Source organism: Dipteris shenzhenensis, chromosome 5, assembly GCF_047967505.1.
Source record: "Dipteris shenzhenensis isolate YYH24624 ecotype China chromosome 5, Dip_SZ_1.0, whole genome shotgun sequence".
Taxonomy (NCBI): domain Eukaryota; kingdom Viridiplantae; phylum Streptophyta; class Polypodiopsida; order Gleicheniales; family Dipteridaceae; genus Dipteris; species Dipteris shenzhenensis.
The window spans coordinates 11,406,390-11,430,171 of record NC_141600.1 but is presented as its reverse complement, the minus strand read 5'-3'; the positions used below and the strand labels follow the sequence as shown (position 1 = coordinate 11,430,171).

General features: G+C 41.1%; 1 protein-coding gene across 1 annotated transcript; it reads left to right on the top strand.

Annotated features, from left to right (window-relative positions):
• The first annotated feature begins 21,804 nt into the window (after positions 1 to 21,804).
• On the top strand, positions 21,805 to 22,730 carry LOC147901625 (uncharacterized). Its single transcript, XM_087374971.1, has one exon. The coding sequence runs from the start codon at positions 21,939 to 21,941 to the stop codon at positions 22,371 to 22,373; it is 435 nt and encodes a 144-aa protein (XP_087231097.1). The 5' UTR covers positions 21,805 to 21,938; the 3' UTR covers positions 22,374 to 22,730.
• The last annotated feature ends 1,052 nt before the right edge of the window (positions 22,731 to 23,782 follow it).

Sequence of the window (23,782 nt, the reverse complement as noted above, 5' to 3'; positions counted from 1 at the left end):
GCCAACTCTATTTGAAGCCGTCCAGCCATCAGGCCACACATGGCCCCCATCTGGTGTCCAAACCAGGACCTTGCTTTGTTGCTTCTGGTGTCTTGGTTGGATGAGGTTCCAACTTGTTTCGACTATCATCAGACTGTGGCCAGACATTGGTAGTTTGGCTTGTGTGCATTTTTGTCTTGGACTTCCCTTGTTGGTGGGAGTTAAGGGGTAGGGAATCTGCCATTAGTTTTTTCCCATGCATGGCTACTTTGGCTGCATTAATTTCTTGTATGTGTTCATGTTTCTTGTCGAACCTTCTCCTACTATACCCAATCAATGAGATGCTTTGAAATGCTTGGAGGGGTATATTTTTGTTCAAGATCTTCTGATACCTTTCCCTTTGAGCGGGTCATGACCATCGCTTCGACTGTAGGTTGGTCGATATTAACTGTCATGGTAGAGTTCTCACCACATCTTTAGGCTCTTCTTCTACTGTCTCAAGGAGTACTACATTGACTCTGACTGCTACTGCTGGTGAATCTTTTTGCTCTTATCCTAGACTCTAGTTGTATTGCACAATGGGTATACCTCATTCTCCTCTATGTTTGCACTGCAATTCACACTGAGGTCCTTGCCTGTGTCGTACTACTCCATAATAAGTGCAAGGCTCGTTGGCTATGGGCCTTGCCGGTGGTGCCCAATTCTGGTCTCGGGAGGTTCACCTTAAAAAATTTAGTGTACCATGTGCATTCAAATGGACGGGTATTTTAATCCAACTTTTTGGAAAATTTTAACAGAATTACAATAACAAGAGGGGTTTTTCAATTCAATTTTTGAAAATTTTCACTTAGCTCATATGTAAAGAGGAGTGATTTTATTATGGGAGAAATTTTAGTTGAGTGGTTTTTTAAATACCCTTTGAACGCACGTGATACATAGGGTTTCTTAGTAGTGCACCCCCCAAGATTTTGGTTTTGTGGTCTTCTTGTATTATTGTAGCATTGTTGTTGCGGTGCTCCCATTTGCACTTGATTAATGGTAGCGGGTGCTGGAGCATCAGCTGGTTGCATATGTGGGGGTAGCCTTCCCCAATAGTTGGGATTGTACCAACACCACTTCTCTTATCTGTGGTTGTCCTTGGAGCAAAATTTGCATGGAGTTCTATCCTGTTTTGGTGACACTCCGAGGTGCTTAAGTTTCTCTTTGATGATTCTTTCTAATTTGGAGTCTCCTTTTGAGCTCTGTTTCTTTTTGCCATTTGTTTTGGACTTAGCCTTGTTGGTGTGTTTCTTTTTCTTTTTCTTTGAATCCTCATCTAAATCATACTTTGAATTCGAGCTATCTGAGGGTGATTCCTCACTGTCATCCTCTTCCAAGCTGGAGTCTTCTTCTTCATCAGACTCTGTGTTGAAGTTCTAATACTTCTTCTTTTTACCTTTTTTTTTCTTTTGGCTTGATGACACCAAACCTTGTTTCAGCTCGTCGAGCTACTACTACAAGGTTATTGAAATCATTGCCTCCTACTAAATGGGTCTCTTCCTACTCCTGCAGTTTTTAAGTTCTTGTTAAGACCCTTACAAAAGTAATCTTCTAATTGTTCCTCAGAAGGCCTTTGTGGGGCTGCTAGCCTCCTATTCAAATTTTTGAATTTTTGGGCATAGTCCTCTACCAAAAGGTCATTTTGTTTCAGTGTTCTTAACCTTTTTCAGATGGCTTTTGGTGTCTTTTCTTTGCAAAATCTTCCTAGAAAATCTTTCTTTAACTCATCATATGTAGCAAAATGTGCAAGACCATATTGCATAAACCAAGACATAGCTTTACATTCAAATGTAGTAGCAAATTGTTCCTTTTTACTACATCGGGCAGTTGTCCTAAGCTGTTGGCTATCCATCTTGTTTCAAATTTCCCCACAACACTATCAAGGTCATATCCTTTCTTGCCTATGAATTTCATGCCCTTGATCATCAGATTCTGCATCCTAGGTGCTTGTTAGGGTGGAGCAAGTTGTGCGGGTGGAACAAATCGTCTTCTTTACGGTTGAGGAGGTAATGGGTCGAAAAGTCACCTTCTGGTTGCTAAACAGATTCCTGCAACCAAGTGAGTACCACAGGAATTCTATATGAAGACCTTAGCTGGTCTTTGTGTATCAAGGAGTTGGAGGTCAGCTTTAGCTTCCTGGAACTTTGAGCTTTGAGTAGAATCCGATGAAGAGTTGACTTCACTAGGAACGTAATCAAGATCCGAGTTTGTATTGTTGTTGGAATATTCTGTGATTGTTGTGTCTTTTTATTGATGTTCAGCTTGTGCTCTGGATATTTCTTGGGTGAAGTAAGGTGCTCATCCTTCTCCTTTGACATCCATCTTGAGACTTTTCATGAGAAACTAGTGCTATTCTCCCCTCTCTGTTCGCCAAATGATAGTGGAGTATAGCCTGCAACACAGGACAATGACAATAGAATCAGTAATAAGCACATGCAAAGAAAACATTCTCTGGTAAGGACATACACCCACAGGCTTCAATAAGTTTGCATCTAAAACCCAATCGATAATGCAAGTCCATTATAATGTCCCTAGGAAATAGCTACTTCTAGCTTCTAGCTTCTTGTCCTAGTTATTTGCACTCAACTTATATTCCCTTAAAGCTTACTACTTTACCTTGTACTTTCTTGTATAGAAATTGTGTGCTTATACTCTTGTAGTTTGGGTCTTTCAAAGCTTAGAACAGAGTAAGTCTTTGTTCACTTTTCCATCTATTTTGAGTAAGTTCCTCTTGTGGATAATATAACAGTTCCCCTTGTTCACTCAAAGCACTCTTAGTGATAAATCACCCACGACCCTCACACCAATGCAGTGCATATGCACTCCTATATTCTTGTATACCTAGCACATGATCATGTGTACAGATTGTATTAGTTGCACAATTACCTGCACTCACATGCACTACGTCCTATAAAGATGTATGTATCGATTCAACCTGTGTGCAATAGATTGATTGAATTCTCTAATAGATTGATTGAATTCTCTAATCTGTGTGCGTTCTCCCATATGGTTGATTATCTGGAGTTTGTTTATTTTTTCATTGGTATCAGAGCGCTTAGCAACCCCGAGCCTTGTGAAGATGGTGACGACGACTGGCATGTCAAACTTGGTAAAACGCTTCGTCCCAGTCTTTGATGGAACACGCTTCAATGCATGGAAAAGAATTATGACTCTTTTCCTCAAAGGTGAAGGCTATTATACGATTGTCTCAGGAATAGATAAGAAACCCTAGGCTGATTCTCATGCAAAGGAATGGCAATCCAAACAAGATAAGGCTCTCGTAGAAATGGACCTCAACCTCAAAAGGGAGATCACCCTGGAGGCACCTTGTGATAATAGCACCAATTTATGGGTGTGGTTCATATAGCGGTATGAGAAGCCCTCAGAGGTGGGCAAGAAGGTGATGGTAGGTTGGCATTTAATAGATAGACACGGAGGGAAAGCCTAAACATACCACTATATGAGCTTGTCTCTAAAATACCAAGAAGATCTACTAGCTCTCTCGACTTCTAAAATTCGTATCTAATCATTTGAAAACAATCTTCTACCCAATTCACTTGCAATCTGCTCCTAATTTTATGTAGAAGATCCTAGCACTAAACCTTTGCCTCCTCCCCTCCCCCCTCCCTATGCTTCACCTCTCCTATTTAATTAATTAACCTCTCTGAGTCACCCCTCCATTACCTAAATTAACCTAAGCTAATTGCCCCATGTTAAGTTATCTAATTGCTCAACCTTCCCACTTCTCCCTCCCTCCCCCCCGTGCTCACCCTCCCTACATTTCTCACTCAGCCTCTCCCGCTCCCTCTCCTCTCCCTCCACTTAGCCCCCCCTTCCCTCTCTCCCTCGACTAAACCCTCCCTTCTCTCAACTCAGTCCCCCTTTTGCTCCTTCACCTCTCCCACAACAATGGAGGCCTCCTCCCCTTCCTCCATGTCCTTTCATCGACTTAGCCTACCCCCCGTTCCCTTGACTCTACCCCCCCTTTCCTTAGGATGAAGAGATGCATTTCCTACTACATCCTCCCAAATAACTAAAACTAAAATACAAAGAAAAGGGTAGGGGAGGAGGGGGGGAGGCAGTAGATTCAAGAAGAGCAAGGAAGGGATAACAAGAGAAAGGCTCAACAAGCTCTAGCCACTATGTGGAGGGACTATTGAGAGCTACCGATGCATGACAAAGTTATCAATTGATTGCAATCCATAGGAGGACCTACGGATAGTGTAGAGAATGGAGGAACAATTGATCAGGGCATGGAAAAGAAGCAATCATGATCAAAGCCAGAGGAGGGAGGGAGATTTTGTAGGTTGGGCGAGTGAGGGAGGAGCAAGCGATTCGGGAGGTGAGCGAGGGAGGAGCAAGCAATTAGGGAGGTTTTCTCATGGAGGAGAAGTAATCAGGATCAAAGCCAAAGGGGGGATGGAGATTTTGTAGGTCGGGCCATATTTTTTCGTAGCATGGAAGAAGCCAAAAAGAGTAAGAAGTGACACTATCCTCACATTCCCTTAATTTAAGCTTAATTTTGCACATTCCCTTAAGTTAATACGTTTATTACTTCCCCACACTCCCTCACCTTTTACTAATTGTCAAATAAAACTCATCGGGGTGCCTACTTATCCTTTGAAAAAACTTTTGGCTGATGTTTCTTATTCAAGCTCTAAGAAAGAAATCATACTCTTTCCTTTGCCACTCTCATCTCATCTCCACCTCCAAATTCAAAGCTCCAAAGGGGTCCAAAAGGGAAAATTGCCACCCTAAAGAAGGTAAAGGTTAATATTGTCCAAAGGGATTGGAGATTAACCCACCACTTACTTGCCAATGGTTGTTGATAGCCATAAATTGGTTACACTATATGGGTTTAAACGGCTTCTTTGAGCTCCCATGGAATGTCATGCTTGATCAAGAAGTGTCCATTGAGACCGTCAACTCATATGACAAAGTGACAAAGACCTTCCATGCAAAGGGGAAATAGGTGGTTGTCATCAAGATCAAAGTCGCACCAATATGTTACCTATGGAGGATGACAAATCTCCTAGGCTCCATTTGGTAGTAAAGTTTGGCAAAGTCTTCAATGAAGATGCATGGTTGTCAAGGAAAGGGTACATCAGTAGTAGCTAAGCTAAGGATGCAAACACAAATCACTACTTTTGATTACTCTTGGAGTGCATCCAAGGGGAGACCCTAGACGTTTGCAATGCCCAAGTTGTTATTCCAAATGGCACACAAAGTAGCAAGAGGAGTGAAAGTGAATTGGGAAAAGATCATGGGCATCAAATTTGTGATGAATAATTGATGAAGCTCAAAATGGGAAAACAAGGAGTGGTCTGTGTGATGGGCCTCATCTATGCTAACGTGCACAAAGGCATAAAGAGATCCCTCTAAAAAATGAATGTGTTGGAGAGGCTATTCGATGAATCTTGAAGACCAAACCCCAAGCAGCCAATGGAGCCTCCTTAACAACCTCAATTGATCGGGAAAACTTAGACCTATCCTCAAGAATAGGATTCCCTTAGTCCATAGCCTCACCAATGCCCTTAATAACCACATCCTTAATATAAAAAAGGATGAGTTACTAGACACCAAAGCACACAAAGAAGGGTTGTCTAGGATTTTCCTAATCAAGGAAATATGACCATAATTGACAAGGGTGTAGGTGGGGGATGCCCTTGTTAGAAGATTGACTTAAAATCCAATTGGAAATGAATTAGGTGCAAAAAGCCCTTGAGTTTTTGAATTTTGAGGGATATTTGATTAACTCTCAAGAGTAGTAAAAGGAGTCACTCCTTGCTCTATTGATGAAAATTGCCTACATTGAGTAAGGAGTCTAGTAAAGGGGAGTTACTCCTTGCTCTATGTAGTAGAAAGCTCCTCCATTGACTATTTTCATTCTTATGAGAGAGTGCCTTTCATTCTAAAACCTATTCTTTGAAAGTTTTGTTGATTCAATGAGTGTTGTTTGGGATTGAGAGAGTGCACATAATAGCATGCATCACTCATCATTTTTGGACATATGGTGAACTTTTTTTGTTGTCAAGGAATTTTGGCAATCACCTAGTAGTCTAGAGGCTTTGTGTTTGAACACTTTCATTTATTGACTTTCTTTAGTGGTTTTTATGCTATTTGTATTCTTGTTAAGTCATTAGTGTGTTTCTTCTTTGATTTTTCAGGGTTTTGGGTTTTGTAGACTCATTTACGTTTGTGTGAATTTAAAGTTGGTAGTTTATCTAGAGTTGAATATGTGAGTTCTTTGGGGGAAACTCAAGTTCATTTTCTATCAACAGTGCTTTCACTAGTAGCTCGTCTAAGCCACTTTAATCTTCTTAAATAAGTGAGGTTTTCGTTTGGTATTATCCTCATGATCTTTATTTTTGGTTCTTTGGGGTCCAAAAAAATTCTCTTAGTCATTTTTTGAAGTATCTTGGATTTTTATAGTTATGTATTACAATGATATAAAAGGTTGTCAATTTAAAGGAATCTATGGGCTTCGTTGATCATATGGGAAATTTTTATATGTGGTTGCTTCTCCTCTCTCATAAGTTAACAATGAATTAGATGTCTTTCTATTCCCTCCAAGTGCACATATGTGCAGGTGTATGTAGGGCTCTCGAATCTATTGTTTTATACTTCCTGAGTTCCACACTACCTTTACCTTCTTTACATGTTCTTGGAGGAGGAGATGGGTATCCATAAAAAGTTGACCTTTACTATTACCCTATTCTCTAAAAGCTTTATCCCAAAAAATGTGGCTTCAAAATTACCCTATCCTTTGTACAAACTTATGATGTGTTTTAATTTTTCATAACAGAATTCCTTATGTAAGCTCCATTTAAAACCCTTCTTATCATTGTCCCTGATATGTTACATATCAAACTCTCTCTCTATCTCCCCTTCCCTTTACACCCCTACCCCACTTGCTATGCACTACCCTGCAGCTTGCCTTGCTACTAGTACCACCTGCTCTTTTTGAAAAATCACTCATTAGTTCATCCCTTTCCACGTCTTACTTGAGATGTCTTCATTTTTATGTTTATCTAGCAAAATGATAATGTCCTAAAAAATTGGCAGGCATACTAGCTTCAATTATAGTAAATATTAAACACAAAAAAATTCCCATAATTATATGCACGTAAACTCTTAGCTGGTATATTTCTTAAGACACTTGATGTAATTGAAATGAATATTGATTTTCTTAGTTGCACACTCTTGTTCAATCACCAATTTTGATAGTGGCAACATGTGGCATAGCATAGAGTTTCCCAATGAGCATGATGTCACAAATCTTGAATTCCTAGGAATACACAAATATGCAAGGAGCCATACAAAATAACTTTATGTGGAACATGGAATGGAAGCTTTAATGCTTGAATAATTCAAGTCTCTCTATTTAAACGTTACTATTTTAAAGGAGCTTACACACATGTAAAAATACTTACTATTTGAATCTTTGATTGCACAACCATGTGTGTCAGTACAACACTAAGCACGTATGTATATGTATGTCTTTATGTTGTATGTAGTCACCGATGTAAGCATCTTAAGTTTGTCTTAAATGTAAAGTTCACATAGTTACATCCACTTTTGACATGGAAGATTGGCTTAGAGATAAATCATTTAAAATTTTCAAATAGATTGCAAATTTATGAAAAACTAGGACAGCTTTAATTTTTGATGAGTGAAAAATAGTATCTTTTGGTGACATATAAACACAATATTATGATGATGGAACATTAATGGGACTCGTTAAAAGATTTGGATAAGTGTATGTGTATGATAACCTTTAAAAATTGCAAACATTAATATGACAAATAAATAATCCAAGAAGCTTGGAACTAGGTCCAAGGCTCTTCTAATATCTTCTCTCTTTTTTAATGAATGAAGTGGTAAGCAGGCTTCTAGACATTTGCTAAATTTGGATACATGTCAATGTCTAAAAGCTAGAACGTCTAAAGTTCATGTTTTGTTCACCAAGGTCATTAAAACAAGGTCCACCACGGTCCAAACTAAGTGGATAAGCTTGAAGGATGATGACCTACAACGACAAATGTAGGCAAAGTGTAAATGAGTAGGGAAGAGGATCACTCTCATGTTGACAAAACTAAACTAAGTGGATAAGCTTGAAGGATGATGACCTACGACGACAAATGTAGGCAAAGTGTAAATGAGTAGGGAAGAGGATCACTCTCATGTTACAAAAGTGTTATATGGTGGGGTGGGCATATTTGAAACATCCAAAGACATGGTGGGGAAGAGGATCACATGCACATTATGACAACAATCTTGGAGATTGCAAGATCACGAAATGGATATAAATTATGAGCATGATCACCTCTAGGGGAGTGACCTTATGAGGAAGCTACAATATTTGTATGTTAAAGTTTCGATTGGATAAGAGTAGGGACTAGGAAGGAGTGGGGAGGGTCACGGAGCACATGCTTACCAGCTTGCATTGAAAATTGGGACAAGTTTGAAGATTCAAAGTACAATTCAAAATGTGTTGTGAGGTGAGACCATAAGGAATCTAAAAAAGAAGTGGGCAAATTTTAATAGATAAAAAACTAAAATGATTAGAAAATGTACTTTAGAAAGAGGGTATAAGGCAGGCACTTTGAAAGTGCACTCACAACCACAGCTACGAAAGGACGGAAGCGTTACTGTCTAATCCTCTTGCCGGCCTTCCACTGTTCAATATTATAAGAGTCAATAGTAGTTCAACGGCAGCTGAATGACAACCAGATGCAGCTTTTCTGGATACATATAGCATTGCGCACTCGCAGTCGCAGTCCGTCAACAAACATGCGTAAGTATGTGCCCAGCAAATTCTGAGTCTGTTCAGGTTTGATTTTGTACTCCACCGTTCAATATCCGACCGGAGATCGTGCAACGACACCTCTTATCTTCGACAGAAACATTCTTTTCTCACGAGCCGAAGAAACGGCGATGCTTTTCCTTATTGAAAGTTTCGCACCCCCCAAAAAAAAGTTCCCTATGTCCACATTAGCGTTAATCAAAGGAAGTTGTATGGTTGTTTAAGGTCTACAAAGGGCTCTATCGTTAACATTTATGGGTTACTGGTTATGTAGGGACTAGGAAGATGGACACGACTGGTCTTCAAAGGGTTAGCATATACTAATCACTTATGTGATGTATGAATAGGCCCCATGAAGACTAGCTTCAAGACCAAACCCACATGCCCACAATCCATGCAATTTGATGCTTGCAACGAAAAATCAACACCTAAAGCAATCATTTCATGGTGCATGGCAAACTGAGAGTGTGAACTCTAACTCTAGCATAGTATTCCCAAAAGATCCACCAAGACCTTAATTTTGACTTTATGCTTGAAGCCACGGATTTGGGTTTGCCACAAACGATAACTCACCATGCAAGAGTAGTGTAGGGAACATGTAGTAACCTCAAGCTAACTAGACTCATACATGTAGGAGCAGTGTAGGGAATGTGTAATAATGGCAAGCTAGTTGCACTCATACATGTAGGAGCCGTATAGGGAATCATCTCTACATTATATTCCCAAAGGCAATGTTAAGAGAAGACCAATCAATGAAGGAACCAAAGCAAATAAAATGATCGCTTGCATGCTTAAACTTGACCTTGATCTAGTTTACATATTTCTGGTGGCCTTTATAAGGGGAAGCAACTCCAAGCATGCCATAAGAGATAACTCAGAGATGCAAACTGGCTTATTCTATGAGCATGGGTTAAGTTTTGGAGGTTCGGAGCATATTCTATGACTGGCCTTTATAAGGGGAAGTAACTCCAAGCATGCCATAAGAGGTAACTTAAGATGCAAACTGGCTTATTCTATGAGCATGGGTTAAGTTTTGGAGCTTTGGAGCTAAAGGAGTAGGGATGCCAACCTTGGTCAACTTCAATTATTAAGGCTTGCAAAGGAAATCAAGAAAAAGAAAAATGTGACCTCTCAAGCAACTATTTGATTGTTGACACTTTATTGTTGATTTCTATAGATGGTGTAGATCTTTGTAGGGTTTGGTGTCATTTTCGAGCAGGTATTTGAGCTTGATTAGCTCTTCTCTCGAGTATTGTATCTCAATTGCTTTTTCTACTTATATGTTCTTTTGATCCTACTCTTATTGTAGTTATTGTTTGATGAGTTGGATTAGTTGTTACTTGTTGGAATTATTTGCCAAGGTAGTGAACCATGTGGGGGCTGAGTGCCTCTCACAAAGGTTCTAGGTCATGGACACTCGTCAGGTTTGCATATAGGTTACAACATCTCTTATGGGTGGCATTTTGAATCTTTCCTTTCTTGTCTCTACAAATTGATGTTGGCTCCATGAGAGTCAAAGAGGTCTCCTAGTGGCAACCTGCAAACATTGGTGTGTAGAAGTTGGTTTGCTACTACTTGAGTCACTGTCATGGGGCAGTTTTGGCTGGCTGAGCAACTCTCACTATGGCCATTTTCCTCTCTATAAAAGTGGCAATATGACAATTATGTCATTGTAGTTTTCGTGGGCTTTTGTATCGCTCATCTTGTAATTCCTATAGTCATTACGTGGTCTCTAGACAGTTGATGTCTTTTAAGGTCTCTATGTAAGCTGCAAAAAACACATATGTGATTAGTGAGTCTTTCGTAGATTTTGCATAATAAAGTTTCATTTAGTGTCTATAGGTCTCAAAATTCTCTTTTCAAATTGTCATTTTATGTATGGTTTTATGAGAACCCAAAACTATGAGTGAGCATAGAATAGTTTCTCTCTTTCCCAACAATTTGTATTAGAGCACTTCTTTCTTCCGTGGGCTACAAAGGCCAAGTTCTGAGAATCCTTCCATGAGGTTGTGATGGAAATTTGGTCAAAGATGTCCATGTCTAAATTGTGATTACTAGAAATTTTGGTTGTGAAGTTTGATGGAAACAATTTCCCATTTGAGCAACTATAAGGGTACGATTCAATACTTGTGGGGAAAGGCCTGTTGGGGGTCATTTTAGTGTTAAAGAAGAAACATGTATCCAAAACCATTGCACAAAATTTGCATATTATATTAGAAACTCTACTTGGGTCCAAAGTCAAGAATTCAAAAATAATTCCAAAGAAGGAGTTTTTTGGACTCCAGATGGTGGACAATGATTGACTAGGGACTCATTGGAATCAAATGCACTCAATGCTGAAGTAGATACATGCACTGGCAGCATGCGTTGAGGATGACAATACAAACCCATCTTGCTGACTAGCCTTCCACCAAGGTACTCAGACCTAGCTACAATTCTAAGAATGAACTTAGACTTTCTCAAGTTCCATGATTTAGTTTCAATGCTAATGAGCAAAGAAAGAAGGATTGAATCAGTGTGGCCTAGAGGAGGAATCCCATATACAATCAATGATAAAGAGAAAGGTAGAAAAAATGATAAAGTCTTTAACTACTATGGGAGAAAAGGGCATATTGAGAAGTTTTTCTACAAATGTGTATTTGACATCAAGCAAAAAGATTTAAACAAGAAGGTTTCCTTATGGAAGAAGAATATGGAGAAGATATAGCCACACTTGCTCACACCGAGATGCTAGTAATTGATTTGGAAAAGGATGGTGAGTATGCATTTTGACTTTTTGTTCATTCATGATTTAGTTGTGAAGTGGCATTTTGAAGCTTGAAGTTGTGATAATTTTTGCATTTCCGTGTGTAGAGCAACTGATGTCATTCACTCCTCAGTTTATGGGGGGGGTTGTGGAATTATTTGCTAAGGTAGTAAACCATATGGGGAAATTGCCTCTCACAAAGGTTCTAGGTTTTGCATGCAAGTTGCAACATCATTCATATGTGGAGTTTTGAAGGATTCTTCCCTTTCTTGTATCCAAAAATTGAGGTTGGCTCCATGAGAGTCAAAGAGGTCTCCTAGTGGCACCTTGAAGATTCCAGCATGTAGAAGGTTGTTTCTTGCTACTGGGTGACTCTCATAGGGTAGTTTTGTTAGATATCAATGCTCCACTCTCGTGTAACTATGTAGGAACCAGCTAACTCTACTTGTAAGCCCCCCATATGAGGAGAACTCATTTGAGTAGTTCGGTTATTCGGTAGGTCCTAGTTTGGACACTAGATGGGGACCATGTGTGGCATGATGGCTGAACGGCTTCAGATAGAGTTGGCACACTGCCAACTAGGCTACATGCAAGTGCGAGAAGGCATCCCATGACTGACCGCACCGAGGGTAGATGGAGCATTTCCCGAGGCATCCCACTCTCGAGTTGCGGGGCCCGCAGTTTGGAGCCCTAGATGATCCCGGATGGCTCTGGGGGGGTCGAACAGAGATCATAGGTTTAGTTGCTCTATTTTGTGCTACGGTTCTATCATGTGGTGGGTGGTCTATTTCGAGACCAACCTCCAATCGATCATTTTGGGCGGACTGGGTTAGTCACCCAATTGGGTCTAACCGTGGTGGCTATATAAGAGCAAGCCCATGAAGCCCATCATCATCACTGGCTATAGCAACCCTAATTTCTTAGCATCCAGCCTCCGTCCTCTACTATTTCCAACACGCCATCGAAGCTTCTCTCACAGGAGCGCACGGCTGGGAGGTAGCGCCATCTATTGTATCAGTTTTACAGTAATCAAATTTTTGATTCTCCATACTATCTGCTTTTCTCTCTTACATACGAGATCCTGTTATTTGTTGAGCACAGACGTTGTATTGTTTTCTTACATGGTATCAGAGCTTGGGCTCTAGCAAGAAGATTTGGTAGTGTGTTTCTGTTTGCGAGCAGATTGTGACCATCCTAAGTGCATATCAGCTTTGGGATACTGCTACTGGGGTGGACGTGAAGCTGATTGCGAGACTGAAATCCAGCCAATGCAGAACAACAGATAGTACCAACTGTAGATGAGATTCTTGCATGGACAAGAAGATATGAAAATGCAATGTGTTCTATTGTCTGCAGTGTAAGTGATTATGTCATGGCGTTAATTCAACATGTCACCACAGTGGAGGAGGCATGGACGGTCTTGAAAAATCAGTACGAGACCACAAATCAGACGCGGATTCAGAATCTGGAGACTCAACTCGCGAATGAGAAACTGTCTGAGTATGAAACGGCAGAGAAGTTCATCACCAGGGTGAAGAATCTACACGATCAGATGACTGCGATTGGCATCACCATCACCAGTGAGAATCTAGCACGAAGGTGCATACGGATTCTCCCACCAAAGTATGACGGTCTTGTTACGGCGCTGAATACATAGAATAAAAATCCGCCCCTCAACTTTGAGGACTTCAGCGTGATGCTTTTGGAGGAGGAGCGTCAAAAGACGAGGACTGGAGAAGATTCGACTTTCTCGGCTGGATCAAAGAAAGGTAAGGGTAAGGACTCTGGTAACCCATCTTCTTCTTATGATAAAAAGAGAAAGAAGAAGATCAAGTGCTTCTATTGCAATAAGGCAGGGCACAAGTAGAATGAGTGACGGAAGAAGATTGTAGATGAGAAGAACGGAGTAAGCAACAGTGCGCAGGCAGTACTAGTAGAGCTGTTCGTAGCAATCGAGGAGATTTTCATGGAGGCAGTTCATGTACCTTCAGATGAGCCTTGGATTATTGACAGTGGTGCATCGTGCCACATGACCAGTCGGAAGGATTGGTATACCTCTCTACAGCCGGTAGGGAATGACATCCTGGCAGGAGTCGGCAATGATGCAAAACGTCCAGCAAAAGGAAAAGCTATGATTGCTCTCAAGTCAGATGGAGTTGTAAAAAAGTTGTCCGATGTTCTTTATGTGCCAGATATCAAGAGGAACTTCTTGTTCGTTTCTGCGATCACAGATCGGGACCTCAAAGTTCACTTCGATAAGAATGGCACACAGATTTTAGATCTTCAAGGGAAGGTCATTGGTAAAGGTACACGGTGCAACAACATCTACGAACTCTCAGCTTTCAGTGCTCGAGCCGATGTGAGCAACACTAAGCTGTGGCATGAGAGGTTTGGTCATCTAAACCTTAGTTCTTTAAAGGAGATGCATAAAAGTGGAATGATTGCAGACCTACCAAAAATTACAGATCTACCCGATGTATGTGAAACTTGCATGATGGGCAAGCAGCATCGGCAGCCCTTTCCTAAAGAGGCCAGTAGGGCAAAGGCTCCTCTAGAGCTCGCTCACACGGACCTCTGCGGAAAGATGGAGATGGAAGCTTTGGGTGGTTCCTACTACTTCATGATGCTGATCGACGACTACAATAGAAGGATATGGATATACTTCATGAAGACTAAAGATGAGGCTTTTAGTAAGTTCAAAGAATGGCATGTAATGGTCGAGAAAGAAACGGGGAGGAAGGTGAAGAAGTTGAGATCAAACAGAGGTGGTGAGTTCACATCAAGTGAATTCAAAAGTTATTGCAAAAGTCACGGGATCAAGAGGCAGAAACCCCCACCACATACATCACAGCAAAATGGAGTAGCAGAGCGCAAGATGTGTGTCATCTGCGAAATGGGCAGGAGTATGATGAAAGGGAAAGATTTGCCAAAGACTTTCTGGGCTGAAGCATATAACACAGTAGTTTACATTCTGAATCGTAGCTCCATGAAGGCTGTGAATGGGATGACTCCACTGCAGGCCTTTTCTGGTAAGAAACCTTCAGCTGCACATTTTAGAGTTTTTGGATGTGACTGTTTTGTGCATGTCCCTGATGCTAATAGGACCAAATGGGAACCAAAGAGCCAGAAGTGTATTTTCTTGGGCTACAGTGAAGAGGCGAAGGGTTACCATCTCTATAATCTTGTTACCAAGAAGGTAATAGTAAGTCGCGATGTGGTCTTCTCAGAACAGCCGCATCAATTGGAGGAGGATGCTTCCTTCCTAGACAACCAGGACCAGGATATCCATCCAGTACAACCACCAATAGCAGACCGAACTCCCCCAATGGTGCTTGGGAGGATTCAAGATAAAGAAGAGGAAAAAGAGCTTACAGAACCACAACGGCAACGGCCATTCCCGAAGTGGGTAAAGCAGCTTTTGGATGGCAGAGAACCTCTAGCCATTGAGGAGGAACCATCCGAACACCGCCGGCGGTCCAAGAGATTAGAGGAGCAAAGAAGGGCGTAGGATCACTTGGTCAACTATGCTTTGATGACAGAGGTGATCTGTGCTGAAGAACCCAAGTGTCTTGAAGGGGCACACGGTGATGATAGGTGGATGGAGGCTATGTAGTCAGAGTATGGCTCCATAATGAAGAACAACACTTGGGACCTTGTGGATCGACCACCAAAACGCTGGTAATCGGCACCAAGTGGGTGTACAAGACCAAGTACAAGTCCGACGGCACGTTGGATCATGGATGATTTTTTCAAGTTACTTTCGTTAAGAAGCTAAACTTTCATATTGGCATCAAAAGTTTGTATGTCCTAATAAAAATAAATGTTTGAAACATTCGCCATGATTTGAAACTTTTATGTTAATAAATTTAAACTTTCGCTAGGATTTGTCTTTTTTCCTTCAAAATTCAAAAGAAAATATATAAGCAAGTACTACATTCTACTAATATTGTGAAACTAAAAATTTTATCTTGAAAACTTTCGCCAAGATTTTATATTAATATATAAGCATAGCTTCGATAAAAACATCCCTGCGTTGGATAAGTACAAGGCTCGACTCATGGTAAAAGGATTCGCACAGGTACATGGTTTTGATTATTAGGATACTTTTGCTCCCATAGCTCGACTAACCACAATTCGTAGTGTTTTGGCCTTAGCAGCATAGGAAAGTTAGCCCGTGTTTCAAATGGATGTAAAATCCACCTTTCTGAATGGAGATCTCAAGGAGGAGGTATACGTGGAACAACCACCAGGTTTTGTGATCCCCGGTTCAGAAAGGTAAAGTCTGTAAACTAAAGAAGGCACTTTACGGGCTGAAACAGGCCCCACGAGCGTGGTACTAGCGGATTGATGCCTACTTTTTGCAAAACGGGTTCAGGAGGAGCCCATCTGATGCAAATTTGTATATCTACAGAGGAGGCAGGTGTATGATCGTGATCCTTTATGTGGACGACCTCATCATAACAGGGAACCATGAAGAAAAGATCTCGCAAACAAAGCAGTTGCTAGGAAGAGAGTTTGAAATGACAGACCTCGAACTGATGCATTTCTGTTTGGGGATTGAAGTTTAGCAAGAGCCAAAACAGATCTTCGTTTCACAGCTGAAGTATGCTTGAGAGATACTGAAGGCATTTGGCATGGCTGAGTGCAAGACAGTTGGCACCCCTATGGAGGTTGATGTGAAGCTCTCAAACGAGGATTCATCACCATTGGTGGACAAAGCGAAGTATAGGAGGCTTGTGGGCATTTTGATTTACTTGTGCACGCAGCCGGACATCAGCTTTGCGACTGGTGTACTAAGCAGGTTTTCCAATAAGCCCCGGGAGAACCATTGGAGGGCAGGGATGCAGGTGCTGAAATACATCAAAGGCACACTTTGATTATGGCATCACCTATACCAAGGGCAACATCTTGATCGGATTCTGTGACTCAGATTGGGCAGGGGAGACATGGACAGCAGGGGATCAGTGACAGGTTACTGTTTCTCACTTGGATCTAGAGTTGTGTCATGGGTCAGCAAGAAGCAACCTACAGTTGCTCTTTCTTCTACCAAGGCTGAGTACGAATCAGCATGTTTTGCTTCTTGTGAGGCAGTGTGGTTGAGGAGGATTTTAGGGGACATGGGTGCAGTGCAGAACAAGCCTATGCAGTTATCATGTGACAATCAGAGTGGCATGGCAATTGCAAAGAACCCTATTTTCCACGCTCGCACAAAACACATTGAGATTCAATATCACTTTGTATGCGAGCTCATCATGGATGGAGAGGTCGACTTGGTGTACTGCCCGACTACAGAGAATGCTGCGGACATCTGAAGTCACGAAGGCTCTTGGAAGAGACTTGCTAGAGAGGCATCTTCATCGACTTGGCATTGGGCCGAAAAAGTAAGTTCACTTGCGGGTGGACATTGAGGGGGGGTGTTAGATATCAATGCTCCACTCTCGTGTAACTATGCGGAAACCAGCTAACTCTACTTGTAAGCCCCCATATGAGGAGAAGGCATTTGAGTAGCTCGGTTATCCGATAGGTCCTTGTTTGGACACCAGATGGGGGCCATGTGTGGCCTGATGGCTGGACGGCTTCAGATAGAGTTGGCACACTGCCAACTAGGCTACATGCAAGTGCGGGAAGGCATCCCATGACTAACCGCACTGAGGGTAGATGGAGTTTTTCTCAGGGCAGCCCACTCTCGGGTTGCGGGGCCTGTTTGGAGCCCCAGATGATCCCGGATGGCTCTAGGCCGAACAGAGATCGTAGGTTTAGTTACTCTATTTTGTGCCACAGTTCTATCGTGTGGTCGGTGGCCTATTTTGGGACTGACCTCCAGTCGGTCGTTTTGGGTGGATTGGGTCGGTCACCCAATTGGGTCTAACCGACTACGACTCGTGGCTATATAAGAGCAAGCCCGTGAAGCCCATCATCATCACTGGCTATAGCAACCCTAATTTCTTAGCATCCAGCCTCTGTCCTCTACTATTTCCAGCACACCATCGAAGCTTCTCTCACAAGAGTGCACGGCTGGGAGGTAGCGCCATCTATTGTATCAGTTTTACAGTAATTAAATTTTTGATTCTCCATACTATCTGCTTTTCTCTCTTACATACGAGATCCTTTTATCTATTGAGCACAGATGTTGTATTGTTTTCTTACATGGTATCAGAGCTTGGGCTCTAGCAAGAAGATTTGGTAGTGTGTTTCTGTGTGCGAGCAGATTGTGAGAGATGGCCCAACCCGCAAGACTATGAATCCCACCGTTCGGCGAAAGCGTAAAGTTGGACGGCACTAACTATCTGCTTTTCTCTCTTGCATACGAGATCCTGTTATCTGTTGAGCACAGACGTATTGTTTTCTTACAAGTTTTACTAGCTGATTGACTCTCACTATGGCAGTCTTCCTCTCTATAAAAGTGGCAATATGACAGTTCATGTCATTGCAATTTTCATGGGCTTCTGCAACTCCCTTGTGATTGTTAAATTGGTGTCTAGAGTCTTGAAGTCTTTGAAGGTCTCTATGAGTGTGAATGAAGTTTTATTGTAAGTTGCAAAAATCACATGATGAGCAGTGAGTCTCTATAAATCTTGCATAATAAAATGTCATTTATTGTCTATAGGTCTTGAATTGTTTTTTTCAAGTTGTCATTTTATGTATGATTTTATGTGAACCCAAAATTGTGAGTGAGAGCATAGAATAGCTTCTCTCTTTCCCAACATTTCTAAGCATCCTAAAATTAATTCATTATTTTTATTTTCTAGACTTGGAGACCATCCTTCAGTGTTTCTAGTACCTTTTGTTAGATTTGGCTTAGTGTTGTTCCTAATTTACAATAGTCATGTTTTTGGATCGTTTCTTTTTATTCTTTCTCTTTGACTATCCATTGGCATATTTGATTGATAGGTGCTACTTTTAATCACACAATTTGTAGATAGCTTTGGAATGTGTGCATGGAAATTCATAGTAAAGAGAACATAAGAAAAGCGAAAGGAAAGGTTTGATGGATCATGTAACACGATTTACTTTTGTTAGTCCAAAGTAAGCTTGCCCCATTAAATATTAGTTATATTGACAATAATTTTTTTGTAATAGTGCATTAAATTGCAAAACAATGTGTGCCTTTATATTTTTAAAAAGAAACTTGTTGGAGATATCATAGCCAAAGAGTGTGAGATGTGTTGTGTTGGTGTATCGTGCTAGAGATCTAGTAGTGGTTTGATGTGTGAGTGCCACGTGTTGCCATGGGACTTATCCCATATGCACTTGGTTCTAGTATGTGTGTGCGTGTGTGTAGCCTATAAAGGCTTGTACTTCACTTGCCATATCTTACTTGATACACGAATGTGAGCCTTTCCATTATGTCTCCATTTGAGTATCATTTCCTTCCTTGCTAGCCTTTGAGACTCTCTCTCTCTCTCTCTCTCTCTCTCTCTCTCTCTCTCTCTCTCTCTCTCACCATGTTTGTAACATGTTATCAGAGCAGTTCAGCCCTGCCCTACCCCACCCAACCAAGTCATCATCTTCTCTAACCTAGCCCTAATTCTTCTCAGCTCTCTCCTTCTTGCGGCCACCTCATTTTTTCCTCTAGCTTCCTCTTCTTTTAGCCATTTGCATCTGTTTCTTCAATCCAATGCTTGCCTCCATTGTCGCCTTCATTCGAGACCTTTTGGAGCTTTGGGTGTGCATGGCTCACAATCTTCACCTTGTATTAAGTTTTTTGTGAATATGCATAAGGTTGTTATGTACTCATGGAAATTATCAAAGCTATGCTTATATATTGACATCAAATCTTGGCAAAAGTTTTCAAGCTAATTTTTTTAGTTTCACAATATTGGTAGAATGTAGTACTTTTATTTTATTTTATTTTTTGAAATTTGGAAGAAAAATGTAAATCTCCAAGAAACTTTAAATTTTTCTACATAAAAGTTTTAAATCTTGGCAAATGTTTCAAACATTTATTTTTATTAGGGCATACAAAGTGATTGTTGATTGTGTAACTAATGGTAGATAGGCCAATGGTAGATAGGCCAATCGATGCATAGATTGTGTAACTAATGGTAGATAGGCCAGTGGAGGCATGGGTAAAGAACATGCTGATAAAAATGCAATCGCACCTCCCCAAAAGTAATAGTCTCTATTTTTGCGATAACTTTTGATCCATAACTAGGATTTAGGAGCTCTTTTTTTTGTTTTGAAACCAAAATTTAGCACTATGACTCTTTAGAAAAAGTTGGGGGCTAAATCCATAGAAAATAGGATCGAAAATAGAGAATACGATAGGTGACTAGTTTTGTGTTGACACGTTGCTCCTATCTTGAAGTAAAGATAAGACCTGTGGGAGAAGCGTTCCCCAGCATCAACGCTGATCCTCTTGTCAGATATTGTGTATGCTTGATATCTATGAATGTAAAGAAATTTTATGAAAATAATTATGAGAATTTGCAAGGATACTTGGAAACTTTTGAGCCATATGCTTGTAGTCTATTATTGTAAGTTACAAGGTACATCTTCAAGTTTGGTAGGACTTTGTATATGTGGTCTATATTACTCATCTACAACCTTCCATTTGGCCATCAATGTTCTTACAGGTTAATACATCACCTTTCAATGTTTTAGCAATCATTATAATGAGTTCATTCCCTTTAATGCTTATAAAGTAGGTTGTACAATGCCATTGCATTGATCTTTTTATTGAGCGCTCTCCATGTACAAAACAAAACAATTGTGTTAGCTGGATACCAAATGTCCTTCCTTATGTATAACACCACACCATTTTTATGTATGTTGTAGAGTGCAATGTGCATACATGGAGTGCATGTAGATTCATATGCACATACACAGGCACACGCACACACATGCACATATGCATGCAAACACGTACGCACTCACCCATTTTTCTTTTGTAAAAACGTGCACTTGTGGGTGGGCTCACACACATGCATGCGCATGCCATCACGCATGCCTATCCACATGCGCACATATACACACACGCGTGCATGCACATGTGCTTATGCATGCATGCACATGCACGCACGTGTGTGCGTGCGTGTGTGTGTGTGTGTGTGTGCGTGCGCGCGCTTTCATACATGCATGCACACACACAAATGCACAAACACACTCTCTTCCCCTTTCATACTTGTACTTTAAAATGATGTGAGTTATCATCAACTCTCACACATGCACATGCACACAACGTTTAGTTCCTTTGATTCAACTAATAAATAAGGTTTGAAAAATGGATGCCAATTCCATTGCTCATATTTCAAGGCTTGATTGTTATATTTTATTATTATCCTATAACCTTGTATTGTTTTGAAGACAATCTTAAAAGTATTAATGCAGATAATTGATTTCTAGAAATCTTGGATGTGTTTATTCATTAAGATCATGTGAACCCCGTCATTGTTCTTGAGTTCATTTTCCATGATTCTCTCTAGATAGATATCGTGAAAGATATGCATCAAGATATTCATTTTATGTGTTTATTCATTGAGATCATGTGAATCCTTAAATTGTTCTTCAGATCATCTTCCATGATTCTCTAAAATAGATATAGTTGGAGACAGTAGAACATGCAAGGGATAATATTTTATAGAGTTAGTATAAAGGGTTTTGGGATAAATAAACAAATCTCTCTCTCTCTCTCTCTCTCTCACACACACACACAAGCTGAGGGGGGGGAAGAGAGAGATGGTTAATTTTTTATAGTGAGGGGCTTGAGAGTTTGACACAAAGTGTACTCCTAGAGAAGCCTAATGTACGGCAAGAGGTTTGGAGGTAAGCACATGTGGGAATAGAGAGGATAAAAAGTGGTGAGAGAGAGAGAGAGAGAGAGAGAGAGAGAGAGAGAGAGAGATTTTGGTAGTGAGGGGCTTGAGAATGTGACATAAAGTCCTATGGAAGCCTAATGTACAATAGTGTTGTAGGTTAGCACATGTGGGAATAGAGAGGATAAAAATGTGGTTACTCAAAATGTGATCGGCCATGTGTGTGTGTGTGTGTGTGTGTGTGTGTGTGTGTGTGAGAGAGAGAGAGAGAGAGAGAGAGAGAGAGGTCCCTTTCCGTCTTCTCTTGATCATGACGCTTTCTCTCTCTTGTGAAAGGTTTTACAGGCGGCGCACATAGGTAGAGAGGGGTAGGATACTAAACTAAGGTTAACGTTGGGGAGTGGTAGGTACCCGTGTTCGTCACGGGGAGTTGGCCATTCCCTCTACGTTTACTTATATGCATACACACACACACAAGCTACGGGGCGGCTGCAACAACAACAACAACAACAACAAGGCCATAGCCAGAGCTGAGAGCTCCATCGCCATAGCCAGTGAGCTTATCTTCCACCTCCTCCATCCCCTTCCCCTTCCTCCTCGTTTTGATCGGCGTATGGCCGCAGACCTCGCCCCCTCTGCCCCCCCCGCTAATAATCCCTTTCCCCTCTCCCCTCCTTCCCCCCCCGACCTCCTCCACCTCATGGAGCGCGTCCGTGCCGTCGAGCAGTCCCTCCAACGCATCCAAGTCGACCAGCAGGCCCGCGACGATTGGAACTCCCAGCACCTCCACCATCTCGAGAAGCAGCTCGAAGTCTCTTCCCCCCGTAGCCCCCGTTTCCCTTACAGTACCGCGATGAAGAAGCCCGTGCCCGCGATCTTTCAAATGCCCCTGCACTACCCAAGGTACTCGAAGGAGGACTACGAGACCATGCCTGAGTGGAAGCTGGACAGGCTGCTGGAAGAATACGGCCTGCCTGTGCTGGGATCTATTCGCGAGAAGAGACAATATGCTATGGGAGTGTTCTTGTGGAAGAATCAGCGAGAGTAGAGCACCATTTTGGGCAGTATTTTCGAGATCATTTACGATTTGCGTTGCAACGTCTTAGTTTTTGGGTAGTTTTGGGTGATCAGTGCCTTGTCGTTTGGCTGTATAGTTCTCATGCTTGGTAGTTTTCTGATGTAAATTATACTATAGCTATGTGAGAAGGGCCGATCTGAGAGTTGGGTCTTCTTGGACTTGTTCTGCAACGTCTTCTTTGTACATGTTTTTTACTGTTTTCGAAAGAATATAAGAGGAAAGGTTAGTGTAAACTGTGAGTATCTTCTGCTAGTTTTGTTGATGCACGTACAGGGAGAGGGAGAGTGATCTATGTATAGTGATAAACCTATGAATTGATGAACAAGTTAACGATTCAAACACAAGGTCGCACTGCAAAGTTCAGAAGAAACTTCACTCCCGGGTGCTGAGATGTCTGCGTTTTGACAACGAAAGAACAAAGGCATGTCTAAATCTGGTTTCATGCTTGGTAGTTTTCTGATGTAAATTATACTATAGCTATGTGAGAAGGGCCGATCTGAGAGTTGGGTCTTCTTGGACTTGTTCTGCAACGTCTTCTTTGTACATGTTTTTTACTGTTTTCGAAAGAATATAAGAGGAAAGGTTAGTGTAAACTGTGAGTATCTTCTGCTAGTTTTGTTGATGCACGTACAGGGAGAGGGAGAGTGATCTATGTATAGTGATAAACCTATGAATTGATGAACAAGTTAACGATTCAAACACAAGGTCGCACTGCAAAGTTCAGAAGAAACTTCACTCCCGGGTGCTGAGATGTCTGCGTTTTGACAACGAAAGAACAAAGGCATGTCTAAATCTGGTTTCATGCTTTTCTTAGAAAACAAGGGGCGCTACGCACGTAAACTATTGCAGGCTGGGTTGTTTTCGTTCAACCCAAGGCTCTGGTAAAAGTTTCTCTTCTTTTCTCCCTTCCGTGCGCTCACAGCCCCATCCAAGTGGCAAGTGGGAATCAAGGCCTTCGAGGTTCGTTGGAGATGTAAAGCCTAAGACACTTGTGCTTAAGAAATTTCTCTTTGTTAGAGCATCATAAGTTTGACCATCTTGTCTCAAAGATAACAAATATTATTCTTTGTTAAGCGTGTATTTCTTCTCTTGGAGAAGACTATGAAGACCATGATGATGTTACATTATTATGTTTAGTTAAATTAGTGGCTTTAAAAAGACACTCAAGGAAAGTAATCTTATCCATGATGACAATGAGTATCTTGTATAATCTTTGTTATTGAAGACTAATAGGAAATTTACCTTTAGCCATGGAAAAAATGGATAAGTTCCATTTTCGTCACTACATAAATTTATTCACTTAAATGAACCCAATTATATCGAAGTTCGTCTAAAGTAATAGTAGTGGCTAACTAGGAATTTGAAGGCATGCTCATCTT

Excerpts from the sequence above, each read along its gene's own strand:
- LOC147901625 (XM_087374971.1), top strand. The coding sequence starts at position 21,939 with ATGGCCGCAGACCTCGCCCCCTCTGCCCCCCCCGCTAATAATCCCTTT.